The sequence below is a fragment of the Oryctolagus cuniculus genome, chromosome 11 (assembly GCF_051225735.1).
Source record: "Oryctolagus cuniculus isolate XC-2025 breed Fujian yellow rabbit chromosome 11, ASM5122573v1, whole genome shotgun sequence".
Classification (NCBI taxonomy): domain Eukaryota; kingdom Metazoa; phylum Chordata; class Mammalia; order Lagomorpha; family Leporidae; genus Oryctolagus; species Oryctolagus cuniculus.
In genome coordinates, this window is record NC_142877.1 from 5,059,679 (window position 1) to 5,074,251 (window position 14,573).

A 14,573-nucleotide genomic window follows, 5' to 3' on the forward strand; every position below is an offset into this window, starting at 1 on the left:
GAGCCCTGGGCAAGCCACTCATTCTGGAGGTTTCAAAAAGAACCAAATTATAGGCAGACTTTCACGGACTCTATTGAGAATACTTTTATTACACAGGTATCATACACGCAACAGTTACTGCGGGACCATTCATAGGCACGGAGCCCCATCCCGACCTCCGCTGCACCCACACACACTTCACCGCACGCTCCTCCAGCAAGGACACGGTTATTGCTTTCTGCACAGGGAGCTTCAGTTAAATAGAATCTCCAAGCCAAGAAGCGTCCAGCAGCGGCTTCATTCGGAATACCCTGTACACACGTGAGTAACATCTACAGCTGTGTCACAGATGACCCCCACCACCGTTAAAAGTTAATATTAAAATCAGATCCCATTTTCAGAAAGTCAAGAAGTGCACCAGTATTTACAGACCCCATTAAATTACGCATAAATAAAATCTGTACACGCAACACACTGCTTCTCAACACACAGAGCCTGCGCGGGCACCTGGGGCCTGTGCCCGCCCTTTTCAAGTTTACTCAAAAGTTCAAGGTCTGAAATAAATACGCACATAAAGCTTCTGTACCTTAAGGAACATATCATTGCCAAGAGTCTCCCGGTGATTAAAGAGTTAACTTTCCACTTTTTTTTTTTTTTTTTTTTTTTTAAGAGGAGAAGAGAAAGATCAGATCTTCAGCAGGCTTTGTTTCTACAAGTTTCCAGAAACCAGAAGGCCCCCTCCGATGTGTGGCTTGAAGTGTGTCACACACCACCTAGCAACTAGTTACGAGCTGACCTCTGAGCGTTTTTGCGTAGGGAAGTACTTAGTGGACTTAAAAACCAGCCACTACCTTAACACTGAAACAAACACACACAAAAAAAAAGTTGAACGTGGATCTGAATCACCCATCTGACATTCCCACAGCTACGCGCACGGTTTGTCGCTAGCCCAGGGAATGTACGTGGACAGTTCTGAAACTTGCAGCACCACTTTAAAAGGAAAAACAGGGTTAAAAAAAAAAGAAACAAAAGCGGGATGAGTGAAGAACCAGCATGGCCTTCTGATCACGCGTCCCAAGTCAGGAGACCCTTCGGCCACAGGAGAGCAGCTCGCGACCCGGAGGGCCGCCCGGAGGCCTTTCTCACAGCAAGGCGGAGGCAGGCTGAGCTCTGCCCCCAGGCCCCAGGGCGCCCGCGCTGGCAGGGAGGAGCCGTGTCCAGAGCAAGCCCATCTATTTCCTGTGCTTCTCCATTTTCTCCAGGGTTTTGTTCGAATCGGCCGGACTCTGGTCTGCGGGGTTCAGGTAGGATTTGTCTATGGCAGTCAGGGCTTCCTTGATGTAGTTCTGCAGGGCAGATACGGCGGCGCAGATGGCCTGGCTCCCGAAGCCGTGCGTGATGAGGCTGAAGTGGGACAAGCAGTTCTGGATGTTGGACTCCAGGACCGGGGTGGGCCTGTTGTTCCCGTTGGGCGTGCGGTCTTGATTGAGAAGGTCAGTGAATTCTTTGCACACCTGCCTGGGAAGACAGTCGGTGGGCCCCCCGTGAGCTCCAGCCAGCTCTGCCCAGAACAAAGCACCCTTGGTAGCGACACGGGGGAGGCCAGCAGATAACTGGATCAAGGAGGGAGAATTTAAACCGACGCCAAGGCCCAGCTGCTGCACCATCCTTAGCACCAACAAGGTGCCAGGCGGAGCTACACTCTGCAAGCACTCTCCTATTCAATCCTCATCGCCCTTAAAAAAGGTAACAGGATCACAGCCCCGTCCACCGTCACCAGGAGTGGTGAGGAAGGCGGGGCCAGGGTTCCTGCCCAGGAGCCTCTGGCACAGCTGATTTTGGTACAACCTGGTCTCCAGCAGCAAATTCTGCCAGGACCCAGAGGCTCTCGCGTCCCCTCGGCAGCTCCTGCTCTCCCACGGGCTCCCTGGCGCCCCATTTGCTGTCCACCCTTACTGTGGGTTTCTGTGAGAAATCCTGCAGCTGCCATAAGCAGTTGTAGACAGCCAATCTGCCCTCAAGTCTACAAACCCACCCTGTTCTGCACATTTGAAAGACAAAAAGTCTTCTTATCAGGAGGCGGGAGGCACAGGCTCCCTCTTTACTGGAAGGGACAAAACAAATCCTTCTCACCCATTTTTATAAGCTATGCAAACACCACAGTGAAGGAGCTGCGACTGAGTAGCTCCCAAAACCCAGTGTGCTCTTGTCGTCATTATTTCCAGGGCATTTGTTCTTCGAGCCCGCGACACCCCAGTCGGGACACTTACTGTGCCGCCAGCAGCATGTTCTTCCTAGCGGCCATCTCGTTCCGTCCACCCAGATGAGGTCTGGTTAAATACTCGGCCACCGGTTTACTGGGAAATTCAGCCTCGCAGACGTACGCAAAGTCCCGAGCTAAATGAACGGCCTCGCCTAGAACAACCAGCAAGGAGCAGGGTCAGGGGGCCGCGGTCACCGCTACCAGCAAACTGCCCCTGCCCTGTCCCAATAGCACGAATCAAACTGTCTCCCGGTCACCCTCTGTGTTCTCTAAGGAAGCCATACGCAGGCAGACCATTCACACGCTGTGAGGGCAAAGACCCTGAACCGCTCTTATGCAAAAAAGACAGACACACTCACACAACAGCCAGGGCTGGGCCAGGCTGAAGCCGGGCGCCAGCAACTCCATCTGGGTCTCCCACATGGATGGCAGGGGCCCAAGCGCTTGGGCCATCATCTGCCGCCTCCCAGGGTGTTAGCAGGGAGCCGGAAGGGGAAGCAGAGTGCAGCTGGGGCTCGAACCCCGGAACCCCTTTCTGGGATGCGGTGTCCCAAGCAGCAGCAAACGCCCGCCCACCTCGACCCCCAGATCTTTAACTACACTTGAGAAGCAATCAGCAGCCCCCGCCCAGGGAGGAGGCCCTTGCTGATAAAGAGCAGCAGTCACACCAGTGCCCACACCGGAGCAGTGCCCTCGGCAGGAGGGAGGGGAAGTTTAAGAGCATCTGACCAGCGAACTGGTCAGTTCTTAGACTACGACCACGCTTCCCTTTTAAGCCAGGGTGCCCCATGATGGGTGGGGGCAGGGAGAAGGGACCAAGAGCCCACCCCACCCCCGAGTGGCCTTCTTGTTGGCTCCAAGGTACAAGACCGGAGAGCTTTGGGAAAACCCAGGTGGTGGAGGGGCCCCCAGGGACATCCCCAACCCGAGGGTCGGAGCCGCGGTTCCGGCCCTCACTGTCTCCTTCAAGCTCCCCTGCCTGGCTGGGACGATGCCCAGCAGAGCCACACCGGGGCTCCCTGCACACGCAGCACAGCTGTCCCCCAAACACGCAGTTCTTTCTCCTCGCCCCACCCTCCGGAGGCACGCGTGACAAGGTACAGAAGGCTATGTCAGGTCTGTGAGCACCACAGCCACGCCATGAGGCCAGGGAAACAGCTGCCACCCCGCCCCCGCCCCCACCCCCAGCCCACTTCGCACCTGGCACCCAAGGAGGGCCGCAGGAGGCTGCGTCACCACGCAGCTCTACCCAACTCCGCGTCCCTGTGTGCAGGGACACCAGGCTCGTCTTGTTTGGTTTTGAAGATTAATTTACTTTTCTCTCACCCTCCCTCGAAGGGGGTGCTGCATTTTGGTACTTCCCAGGTGGGGAGAAAGCTCCCCCATCCCAGAAATATGGCACGGCCTCATCTGTGACCCTGGGACTGGGGGGGGGGGGGGGCATGCCGTGGGCAGGGGCGTCCATTCCTGTCCTTCTGTAGGCAGGAGGAAGGGAGAGGACTTGTACATCGGGCCAGCCCCACTGCATTGGAGCGATTCTGTTCGAGCCACAGTCTCAGAGAGAGACAGTCACAGGGCAAAGTCACTTCAGCGTACCACGAGGTCGCCAGCTTAGTGGTTGCCAACAACCTCCAAACCATTGGTTCATTAAACAGGAAATGTGTGGACATTTCTTCAGCTAGGAAAACCCATTTCTTTCTAACACTGACTTTTCTGGGGAACCCACAGCACTTGAGCAGGCAGATACTTAAATGCTGGCTCACTGATGAAACTATCTCCATTCACTACAAACAAACTCAGGACCATTCAACCCACATCCCCCACCCCGTGCCGGGCTGTCACAGCTGCCTTTTCCTTGGAGAATACGAAAGCCACAACCCAGGTTGAAAGCGTCACAAAGCCACCGCCAAACGCCACCGACCTTCCACCAAGGATGTCAGCAGAGTCACGTGGGCAGCTTTCCGCCTGCCCGCCGGGAGGTTCAGCCCGATCTTGTCCAGCTTCTCCCGCAAGGACCGGCCTCCATTTTTAGACTTGGCTCTGGGGGAAGAGAAACCGAAGGTGGTGACACTCACAGAATGGCACTTGCAAAGCTCGGCTCCTAACAGGCTCCTGTCCACGCCGCAACCGGCACACTGTCTAGCACCGTGATCAAACGCGACACCGGGGTCTCTGTGCAATTAATTCCCATGAAAAATCAAAGCCCGTTCCACGCAGCATCTCCTTAAACAAAAACAAACACAAAACATGGCAGACTGCACCAGGCAGACACCATGTCGCGCCCTGAAAACACTCCCTGGGGGCACCACCCGCGGCGCTGCCCCCACTCCCCTGCACACCCAGGCTGCCTTCCCACCACGAATCAAACTTCGCCCAATGAGAATTCACTCGTGCTGTTTTAGCGCTTCCTTCCACATTTGGCACTTGCTAAAAGAAATGTACGAAAAGCTTGGAGCCGATTAGAATTCAGTGTTAGGTGGAAAAGTTACAGAAATGTTAAAAATACCACCCATTCTTTCCCTACTCACCTGAACCCACCCGACCGACCGACCCCCGGCCCCCCAGTACCTTCTGAGAACGCCCCCCAGCAGAGAGGCATTGAGGCATTCGGGCGGCGACAGTCGCCTCTGCACTTCAGCCACGGTCACTTTGTACTTGGACGTGGAGCTGAGCAGGGACAATCTTCCCGGGACCGAGCAGAAGACCTCACTGGGATTCATCACGGCTCCCACCAGCTCCTTCTGACAGGGCAGGCTCAGAGGGTTCTTGGTCATCGAAATGGGACCTGGGAGGGCGGAGGGCAGGGGGCAGAGCTGGCAGTCACAAGAGCCGCCTGGACCAGGCACCTTTTCAAAGCCCCAAACCACAGACCGGAGGACGCTGGACTAGCAGTGCAAGCAGCTTTTATTTTTTCTAAAGCCGTAGCCTCCCTCCAAAGATAAACCGAATCTGAAATTCACAAGTTAGCACCTAGGGAAGTTAATTAGCCAAGATCCCAAGCAGGAGGTTTTTCAGTTCCTGGCCGCTGTTGAAATCTTGTTTAATTAGAACACTCGTTTTGAGAAGAATGCCTCCATGCGAAATAAAGGGGCTTTTTTCACTCAATAACCAACCAAAAAAACACACACACACAAAAAAAAAATCGCAGGACGGGCTCAGGCTCAGACACTTTGCCAAGACCCCTCAGTGGCACCGAACACAGCAAATTTTAAACACAAACTCACCCATTTGCTGGGAAACTTAGTTCATTTCCCAAGATTTTTCTCCCAACCAAGCCTGCACTTCTCCCCTCCACCTACTCAGGGGCTTCACTTCCCGCATTTCCTGGTGAAACCTGCCTCTCCGAACTTCAGGGCGGGAGCAACCCGCCCCGGGAATCCAATGTTCCCCCTCCTGCCCCTCCTTTATCCTGCCGAATCCCATCACCCCAGCTCCAAGCCTCTCAGGGCCGGTCACCGCTGGGCCACAGCCGGTTCGCACTTTTGTAGGCAGCCAGAATTAAGGCCCCTTCTCACCCGTGTGTTTGAAATCAGACGGAAAACCACATGGACTCCTTCAACGACTGTCACAGGACCAATCACTCCACTAAGGCGTGTGCCCGCGGTGTTCCCAAATTAACTCTCAGCGCGAACTCTCCCTGGAAAGCTTCCCCTAACTTTGCAACACTCAGCGAGCCGCAATTCCCAAGAAAGCCAGGCCAGAACCCCAAGTTCTAACCGGGGCCATTAGGGTGGGAACGTCCGCCGGGCTCTCCCTCCTGAAACCCCCCTCGCGGTCTCTCGCCAACCAATAAAGGTTGTTTTAAAAACGAAAGAACACACACCTGCCTTCCCGAGCGCGCGCCCAGGAGGCCCCCGGCCTGGGCCGGCAGACCCCGCCCTCCCCGCACGGGCCCCGCGGGGAGCAAGCCCCGCGCGCTCTACCTTTGCGGATCACGGTCTGGTCGTGCAGCAGCAGGTGCGGGTCGTCCACGTTCTGCGGGAGAAGCGACAGAGCGCCCTGTGAGCCCGGGGGAGCTCGGGGCCGGGTGGGGGGAGGCCGTGGGGCCGCGCCGCTCACCTGCACCTCCTCCATCGGGTGCGCCATGTCGTGGAGGCCCAGGTTCTCCGCCAGGCCCGCGGCGTCCAGGGCGTGAGCATGCGGCAGCAGCAGGTCCGAGCGGCGGAAGGCGTCCCTGCGGGCGCTCACGGCGCCCGCGTCCAGCCCCGAGAGGTGCGGGAGCAGGCCGGCCGGGCGCCCGTGGTGCGAGGCCAGGCCCGCGCCCTCCTGGCTCTGGCGGCCGGGCCAGGCCTGCTGTTGGCTGCCGGCGGGCGCGGGCTGGTGCAGGGGGTTGATGGCGGCAGCGTAGGCTTCCCCCAGATGCGAGTAAGGGTCGGCCGACTGCGAGTAGGCCAGCTGCTGGTACGGAGGCGGGAAGTAGGGCGGCGGCTGGTACTCGGCGACTCCGCTGTGGGAGAGCGGCGGCGCGGGGCTGTAGAGATGCTGCCCCGCCGAGGAGAGGTGGGGGATACGCGGGGTCCCATTGCTGCTCGCGTCGTGGCGGTCCTGCGGGAGAAAAGCATAAGACCCCGTTGGTGCGAAGCCCCCCGGCTGCAGCGAACCGGCGCTCGCGGCCGAGCCCAGCGGGGCGCCCCTGGGGGGGGACCCGCCCTGGGCCGAGGGCACCCAGGGGCATGGCGCCCCAGGGTTTTCGTCGTGCGCCGGGGACGGGGAGGCCGGTGCAAGACCTGGGGCAACGAGTCCTGAGCGCCCGGCGGCGGAGGTCTGGTGGCGCCCGAGGCGTTCCGAGGCGCCAAGTCCGAGCCCCAGGTCTTGGGCCAGGAAGGGCCAGGCCCTGGGCCGTGGCGGGCGCCGGGAGTAGGAGGTGGCCCGCGGCGCGCGCGGCTCAGAGCACGCTCGCTCTCCAGCCCGCACATGTCGGAGTGCCGCGGCCGAAAGAGGCAGGGAAGCCGCGGGTGCGGATAAAGCGCGTGGCGCAGGGAGGGCGCGCGCCCCCGCCCCGGGACCCTCCCTTCCACGCCCTCGGGAGCAGACCTCCCGGAGGGTGCGGCTCGCCGGCCCGCAGTGCCTGCCTCCCGGCGCCGCCCGAGGGGCTTCGGCTGGGACCGCGCCGCGGGCGGACCCCGAAGGCCTTGCCTGTACACGTCCCGGCGGCCCGCGGCCGTCCGACTTAACTCCTGGAGCGCGCGTCTCCATGGGCCCGGGGGTCGCGGGCGGCCCGGAGAAGCATGGTCCCGTCGCCCCCTAGCGGAAATGTCCCCGCCTGCAGCCAGGGGCAGCCCCTCGAGGTACCCGAGGCGCCGCGTGCCCCTCTCCCCCTGCGCCCGGGCGCTCGCCTCCCGCCGCCCGCGTCTTCCTCTTCCCGCTCGCCGCCTCCCGCCCTGCGAGTCGGAGGCGCTCCGGCCCAACCTGTCCGACAGGCTGGAGCACTCGGAGCGCCCGCGGCCCCCTCCCAGCCCCCACCGCTCGTGGAAGCCAAACTTGGCTGTCTCCTCGCGGAGGTAGCGGGGCCGGTGACAAGCCCGCCTCGGAGGAGCCTCCGGGAAGGCGTCGCGGGCGGCCGGCCGGCCTCGTCTGAACCCCTGGGAACGCAGACTCCCTGCGTCCCTCACGTCCGGGGGTTGCCCACCGAGCGCTCTCCCCAGAAAACGGCAGGCAGGGCTGTTGGCTCCGGAGAACCTCGACTGGGTCGCCTTGTGGCTGGTATCCGCCGCTCTCTTCCCAGGGCCCGCTCCCCGGGGCCGGGTTTTTAGGAAAAGGCTGGACACACGCGGAGGGCGCCCCGGAGGCGAGGGCTGGCGCGCGCCGGTTCCCGACTCGGTCCGGGCGCCCCGGGGGCCCCGGGCTGTCCTCGGCCGGGGCGGGGCTGCGCCCGCGCGCCACAGCTCACCTCGCAGTCCTCTTCGTACTTGACATTATCGGTTATCTTCCACAACATGGCGTCCGGGGTCCCCCAAAGCAGTCGCCAGTTAAATCCAGGCTCCCCCCACCCCCCGAGCGGTAAATCCAAAATTGGGGTCACGGTGGCCGGGCGTCTGCCGCCGCCCCCGCCGCGCGCGGGCCTCGCCGTCCGGCTCACTGGGCGCGCATCGGTGGCGGGGCGAGAGTGCGGATGCCGCTGTTGCTGCTGCCCCCGCGGGTGTAGACGTCGCTGCCCGTGGACCGGGGAAGCCGCGCCCGCACTGTGTGTCCAGGCGATAGCCGGGGGACCCGAGCGCCTTAATGGGAAGGAAATTATCATAACTCCTCCCCGGGGGCCGGCGCGGAGGCCCCGGCGCCGGGCGGGGCGGCCCCCAGCCTGGCTCCGCCCCGCACCCGGGCCTGGCGGCGCGCCGAGCCCCACGCCGCGAGGGGCGCGCGGAGGGGTGCGCGGGCGGCGCCTCGCTGTCAGTGGCAGACCTCCGTGGCCCCGGGCCCCCGCCGTGCCCTCCGCTGCCGCTCCCACGGCGCACACGCCCGGGAGCCGGGGGCCGCCACCGAGACATGGAGGGCCCCCAGTTCTTTGCCTCCGGGGCTGATGGAGTCGGGATGGCCTCCGAACTGTCAGGGCCCCCTCACCCCTGAGCCACACCTCCCGCCCCCCTGGGACTGTGGCTCTGGGCTCGGACCTTGCGTCTGGAGCCCTGGTCCACAGAGACGGGCCGCTCTCCTTCCTTCCCCCTCGCACTGCCGTCCTGACCCCTGAGGGGCGGGTGAGAAAAGCCCCCTGGGGGGAGTGCAGCCCCCCAAGCGCTGCAGACACCGTCCCGCAGTCAGGGAGCGCGGTGTCTCCCCGCTGTCGCCCACAGCTGCGTTTCCCCAGATGGCTGCAGCGGGGGCACCCGCGCCCGCCCTGCCCTGCGAGCCAGGCCCGCAGAGGCCTGGAAAAGAGAGGTGCGGGGCCGTGGAAAAGCCGAACGCCAAGGGCGGGCTGTGGCCGGGGAAGTGGCGGGCAGGGACCCGGAGCGGGAGTACCCGCGTTCTACAAGTGGAAGCGGAACGCGAAACCCCCGCACGAACGCGCCCACCTGCGTTTGCCATGCAGGCTTGGAAGCGACATGCACTGTTGATATTAAAAAATGTAAAGAAACGAAATCCATGGGGCCCGGTTATTATAATCGGCGTTTTCACTAGAGGGGGGGAGTTTCACCCGGCTCCCGGGGCTCCAGGTAAGCCTGCTCGGCGACGGGAGGAGGGGCCTGTTGTGATTTTTTTCTGATTGCGGTTTTGCAATTCTCGACAGCTGTCAGTACCGCGTCCCCGACCTGGCTCGGGGTGGCTGGGCGCTGGCCTGGAGGTTTAGCATTTGCTTAAGACCAGATGGGCCTAAAACCAAGGACTGAACACCTAGCGCAGGCAAACTCCCGGCCGAGCACGCCCCCTCGCCTCCAGCTCTTCCCCGGCCGGGTGTGACAGCAGAACCCGGAGCTTGGAGCCCAGCGCGTCTGCGGGACTGAGCGCCTGGACCGGCCCGTGGACACACGCGACCCTGACACCTCGCCTCCGAAGCCCCAGGGGCGCCACGAGTGAAGTCAATCAACTACCGCAGAAGCAGCGCTCCCGGTACCGCGGGTGGGGGCAGGGGAGCACCTGCGCCCCGCCGGGACGGCAGCCGGAGCCGCAGGCCCAGGCTCTCGGCGGGATGGAGGCGGCGGCGCCTCCCTCGGGCGCTCCACACTCTGCACGGCGCCTCTGGGCCTCACAGCCCGCGCTGTCACCCCAGGACTCCGGCTGCAGTGCAGCCTGGCCCAGCCGGCTCGTGGGCTTCCCGCAGCGGCACTCGCCTAACCGCCGGGGGGTGCCCCCTGCCCTGCAGCGTCTACGGCGGCGGCGATGGGCAAGGAGGATCCGGCGCGCCGCCTCTCGGGGAGCCCCGGCGCCGGAGGCTTCGGGACCGCCTCTCGGGGAGCCCCGCTGGGCAAAGGCCATTCATCCCCGTGCTAGCGGCCGGGACACTGGCGCCGGTCCCTTTCCGGGAGGTACGCGCTGCAGCCAGCGCGCAACCTCCGCGCCCTCGATGGGGGAAACGACTGGAGCTCTGTCTCCGCGGCTCGGGAGATCCTGCCCAAACACGCACACGGTCGTCTCCAGGCAGGACCCCCGCACATGCGCGCCCTCGCCAAGGGACGGACGGCGCAGTCCTTGCATAGGCTCAAGCAAGGAACCTGGGGCTCTAGCACCCAAGGGCGCGCGCCCCCAGCCGGGATGAAGGCGCAGCCCCCTCCCCCCCCCACCCCGAGGCTGAAGGGAAGCGTGCCCCCGGCAGACCCCGAGGGCCTCGCAGCCGCCTAAGGATCCCAAGGCTCCTGGCCGGGAGGAAGCTGGGAGACGAGGGTGGAAGGTGGTCTGGGGCTCCCCTCTGTCGCCCCCTAGAGAGCCTGCACTCACACGCATCCTTGAAGCCCTGGACCCGCGCAGGCCCCTAACCGGCTCGGGAGCCTGAAGATGGCCCCCCAAAAAAACCAGACTGAGACTGTCCGCGACCGGGTGCCAGCCCTCACTGTGCACCGCCTCCACAGACGCAGCTCCCAGCCCCACCCTGGGCCGAAGACAACGCCAGAGCGGGTAGAGATGCACATGGCCTGGCCTGAGACTCCCGGCCTCCCCGAGAGCCCGCGCAGGAGAGGCAGGTGGAGCCCCACCCGACCCCCACTCCCCGGCCCCCGCCAGCGCCCGGCGCACGCCACGTCTGTCCCGCAGCGTCCCCGCCTGCTAGAGCCCAGGCCGACCACAGCCAGTGGCAGCCCCGCCCAGCATCCGCGCCCCTGCGAAGCCACTGGTCTGAGAGCCCCCAGAACTGGCTACGCCCACGGAGGCGCATGCCCCGGGGCGCGCAGACATCAACTCACTACCACTCCAACAGAAAAACAACCCTGATGGTAGGATACTATTTAAATAATAGTAGAAGGGGTCCCCGTGCTAAGCAAAGCCCCGCTCCACACAGAGGTGCCCCTCACGGTTCGCTTCCAGCGCACCGCGCCGAAGACGCTTCTCGGCCTCCAGCGCTCGCTTCCTACACGCGGGTAAAAGGCGACGCGGAGCTGGGGGGCTTGAGGGTCCCGAGCTTCCAGGCCGCGCATCTGTCGCGGGTGCAGAGCCCCCACGCCTTGGCGCGATGAGCGCCAAACCGTGATTTCACGACCAGAGCCTCGGGCTCCACGGCCGTCAGTCCCGCGTCTCAGCCCGAGAAAGTGAATTCTCAGTCGCGCACCGACCTCCGAGCCACCGACGTTGGTTGCCTGTCTTCAGGGCCACCTTCCCAGTGACTCTTGGGGAGCCACTAAGAAACACGCCTGGCTCCTGTCTGCCCTGCTGGGCTCTCTGTCTCCAGAGGCCATGCAGGCTGGGCCGCAGAAATACAGCTGTCGCCTCCCCGCTAACGTCCCCGGGCCGGTCCCAGCGCCACCTAACCCGTCTGAGCACAGGTGAGAGGCCTAAGGCGGGGGCCCCGTGTCCCCGGAGGCCTTCTGGGCAGGGTGTCCCAGGTCGCCACACCTCCAGGCCAGCTAAGCCCGGCGGCTCTAACGCACTTATCTTCGGAGGAGGCCCACTGAGGCCAGGCGCAGGGACCTGGCTTGCCGCGCCAGCGATACCGGGCAAAAAAGGCAGGCCCGACAGCAGCCGGGGGCCACCCTGCGCCCTGCTGGGTGCCCGTGCCCCCTGGCGCCCCGGCCTCTCCTCCCTTCGGGGCCAGTGCTCGGGCTCGCCTCGCCGCCCTGCCTGCGGCTGGGATCGCATCTGCCCTCCGCCCAAACACCTCTCCTCTCACCGTTAGGAACTGGAAATTCATGTTGCCAGCTCGGCACTCTGCGAGCTGAGGCTCTCGGAGAAGGAGCGAGGCGGGAAGAGCTGCCCCAGCGCCGGGTCCTGTGCAGCGAACACCCGCTTGGAGCGTTTGTTTAATTAGCACCGGGGGGAAGGGTCGGGAGCGCGCGGTCGCGATTGGAAGACCCACCTGGAAGGGCGGCCTCACTCCTCCCCTCGCCCTCCGCCCCCTGCCGCCCTCCGCTGACCGCTGCAAAGGGCCCTCGCCGGCTCCCAGCCACCCTCACGGGTGTGTCCCTCGGGCCGTGCTGGCCTCCTCCATCGGCAGTGACTTTAAATGTAGTCTACCTCTTACAGGCAGGGGCCTTTTTTGTTTCTGGCGTCTCCAAAAACAGAGCTGCTACGATGTCCGTGAACCCCGCCCTCTCCTTTGCAACTTTGACCTGGCTTCAGGCTTCCAGGTACCCCTGAGAGGGAACGGGGCAGTGACTTCCCTGGCCAGAGAGGGAAGGAGGCTGGGTTTAGAATCATTCTCAAGTGCCCGGAGAGATCCCAATGCACCTTGGGTATCAGGCTGTTTGCCTTAGGAAATTGACAAAAGTACATGATTTTGCTTTTTTTTTTTTAATTTTCAAAAAACCAAGAGTCCAATACGGGCTTCTTAAGGACCCTAGAAACACAGAAATAAAGCTGGTTGTTGCCTACACCCTAAGGTTGCACGGCACCCAACCCACCCACCCCGGGGGCCCGGGGCCAGGCAGGAGAAGTGACGGTGGTGCAGAAGCTGAGCTCAGGACTGGGAGCTGGCTTCCCACAGAACCTGCAGGGCAACCAGCTCCTTCCACAGGGAGCCGAGTTGACAACTATCCAGAATGCTACCACGCGTGTCTACGTTAAAGAAGGAAGGTGGCAGGAGAAAGGGAGAAAGTTGGACTTCCTCCCTGCCTGCGGGTGACCTCCGGAGTCTGTTCCCAGCGCACCAAGAGACGCAATTGCAGAGCCGGCTGTAGGAGGAAATGGGAGACGGTGTCTGCACAGCCACCTTTCTGTGCGAAGGGTTGAAACGCTGACTCCTAGCCAGCCAGTCCTGGGTACATAGGAGGACTAGAAAATGATGCAGGGGAGTTCACCTGGAAGCAGGAGCCAGGACTGTTTCTTTTTATTTGTTTCCATTTCTGTTTTCCTCTTTGGTAAGGATTTCGCTCCTAATAGGTGTTATCCTATTCTAAGGGCAGCGTGCAGCGTGCTGCAGGACCCCACTGTGGGAGCAGCTGGGTGGACACAGGCCACAGCTATGGGCCAGCAGAGGGGTGGGGTTCAGGGCAGGGGAGGAGTGGAGCCACAGCCGGCTCTGCTTCGGAAAGGTTGGGTTTTGGTTTTTGTTTATTTTTCCCACTCTTGGGGAGGGGGTAGCGATTCGTGTCTTGTTATAATTTTTTCCCCAAATGAACACATTCATTGTTGTGAACATCCTGATTTTGTTTCAAATTTAATCCATAAAGGAAGATTTTTTTAAAAGTTCTGTTTCTGGTCATCTTTGTTCTTGCTACTGCGATTGCATTTTACTTTTCTAACAAAAAAAAAAAGAGTTGGGTAACCACAGGGAGTGCCCGGCATGCTCAGCGTCTTCAGAAACCTTGTCCTGGACATGAGTTTCAAAACTGGCACTCGGACGAGGTTCCAGCCTCCCCAGGGTCTCCCTCCTCAAGAGCGCGGGGTGGCAGTGAAGCTGGCGAAGGCCCCCTTGCAGAGATCCCGCTGTGTCTTCCTCACGTGGCCCACGAGCGCTGGCTCCCCAGCCGGGTGCCAGGCCCTGCGTGCTGCAAGTCAGAACTCATTTCAACAAGGCTGCAGACCCAAAAACAACAGCAACACGGCAAAGGCCAAAATATCACCATGGCAACCGGGGATCCAGCGGGGAGCCCTGGCCAGCAGAAGTCAACACCAAATGAGAACCAGAACCTAGCAGAGAGCCAAAATAGGATCCTTGAGATCCACTCCATGATATAAAGCAAACTTGGCCTCCAGATCCTTAGAACCAAGAGCTGGAAGTGCCTACGTCACCACTTCCTTGTCAAAAGAAACTCAGATAGGCTGGAAGAAGATCCAGAACTGAGCCTGTCCTGGCGGGCAGGCAGCCCGGCGCCGGCAGGTTGTTCCAGGTCGGCCTGCTTCCATCACATCCACTTTCTTTTCTTATTTATTTTTAAATATTTTATTTATTTATTTGAGAGATAGAGTTACAGATGGTGAGAGGGAGAGGCAGAGAGAAAGGTCTTCCATCCGCTGGTTCACTCCCCAATTGGCCACAATGGCCAGAGCTGCGCCCATTAGAAGCAGGAGCCAGGAGCTTCTTCCGGGTCTCCTGTGTGGGTGCAGGGGCACAAGGACTTGGGCCATCTTCTACTGCTTTCCCAGGCCACAGCAGAGAGCTGGACTGGAAGAGGAGCAGCCAGAACTAGAACTGGCGCCCACATGGGATGCCGGCACTGCAGGTGGAGGATTAGCCTACTGTGCCACAGCGCTGGCCCCAGTCTCAATCACTTTCATGATTTGCCCGCTGGGAAGCTGTTGCCCAGGAGGAGCC

The 14,573-nt window shown here is 61.7% G+C and overlaps 1 protein-coding gene across 8 annotated transcripts; it reads right to left on the minus strand.

Moving 5' to 3' along the window:
* Nucleotides 1-68: 68 nt before the first annotated feature.
* On the minus strand, nucleotides 69-12,118 carry TFAP2C (transcription factor AP-2 gamma). Of its 8 annotated transcripts, none has more exons than XM_051832642.3 (7): nucleotides 11,991-12,118; nucleotides 6,302-6,787; nucleotides 6,166-6,217; nucleotides 4,811-5,027; nucleotides 4,164-4,282; nucleotides 2,250-2,394; nucleotides 69-1,497 (listed from the first exon to the last, which is right to left on the minus strand). In XM_051832642.3, the coding sequence occupies exons 1-7, from the start codon at nucleotides 12,009-12,011 to the stop codon at nucleotides 1,212-1,214; spliced, it is 1,326 nt and encodes a 441-aa protein (XP_051688602.1). In that variant the 5' UTR covers nucleotides 12,012-12,118; the 3' UTR covers nucleotides 69-1,211. The 8 variants fall into 8 exon arrangements, with proteins under 8 accessions (XP_051688602.1, XP_002720918.1, XP_051688601.1 ...); XM_002720872.6 differs by lacking the exon at nucleotides 11,991-12,118 and adding an exon at nucleotides 8,133-8,433; XM_051832641.3 differs by lacking the exon at nucleotides 11,991-12,118 and adding an exon at nucleotides 7,379-7,600.
* Between the last annotated feature and the right edge of the window lie 2,455 nt (nucleotides 12,119-14,573).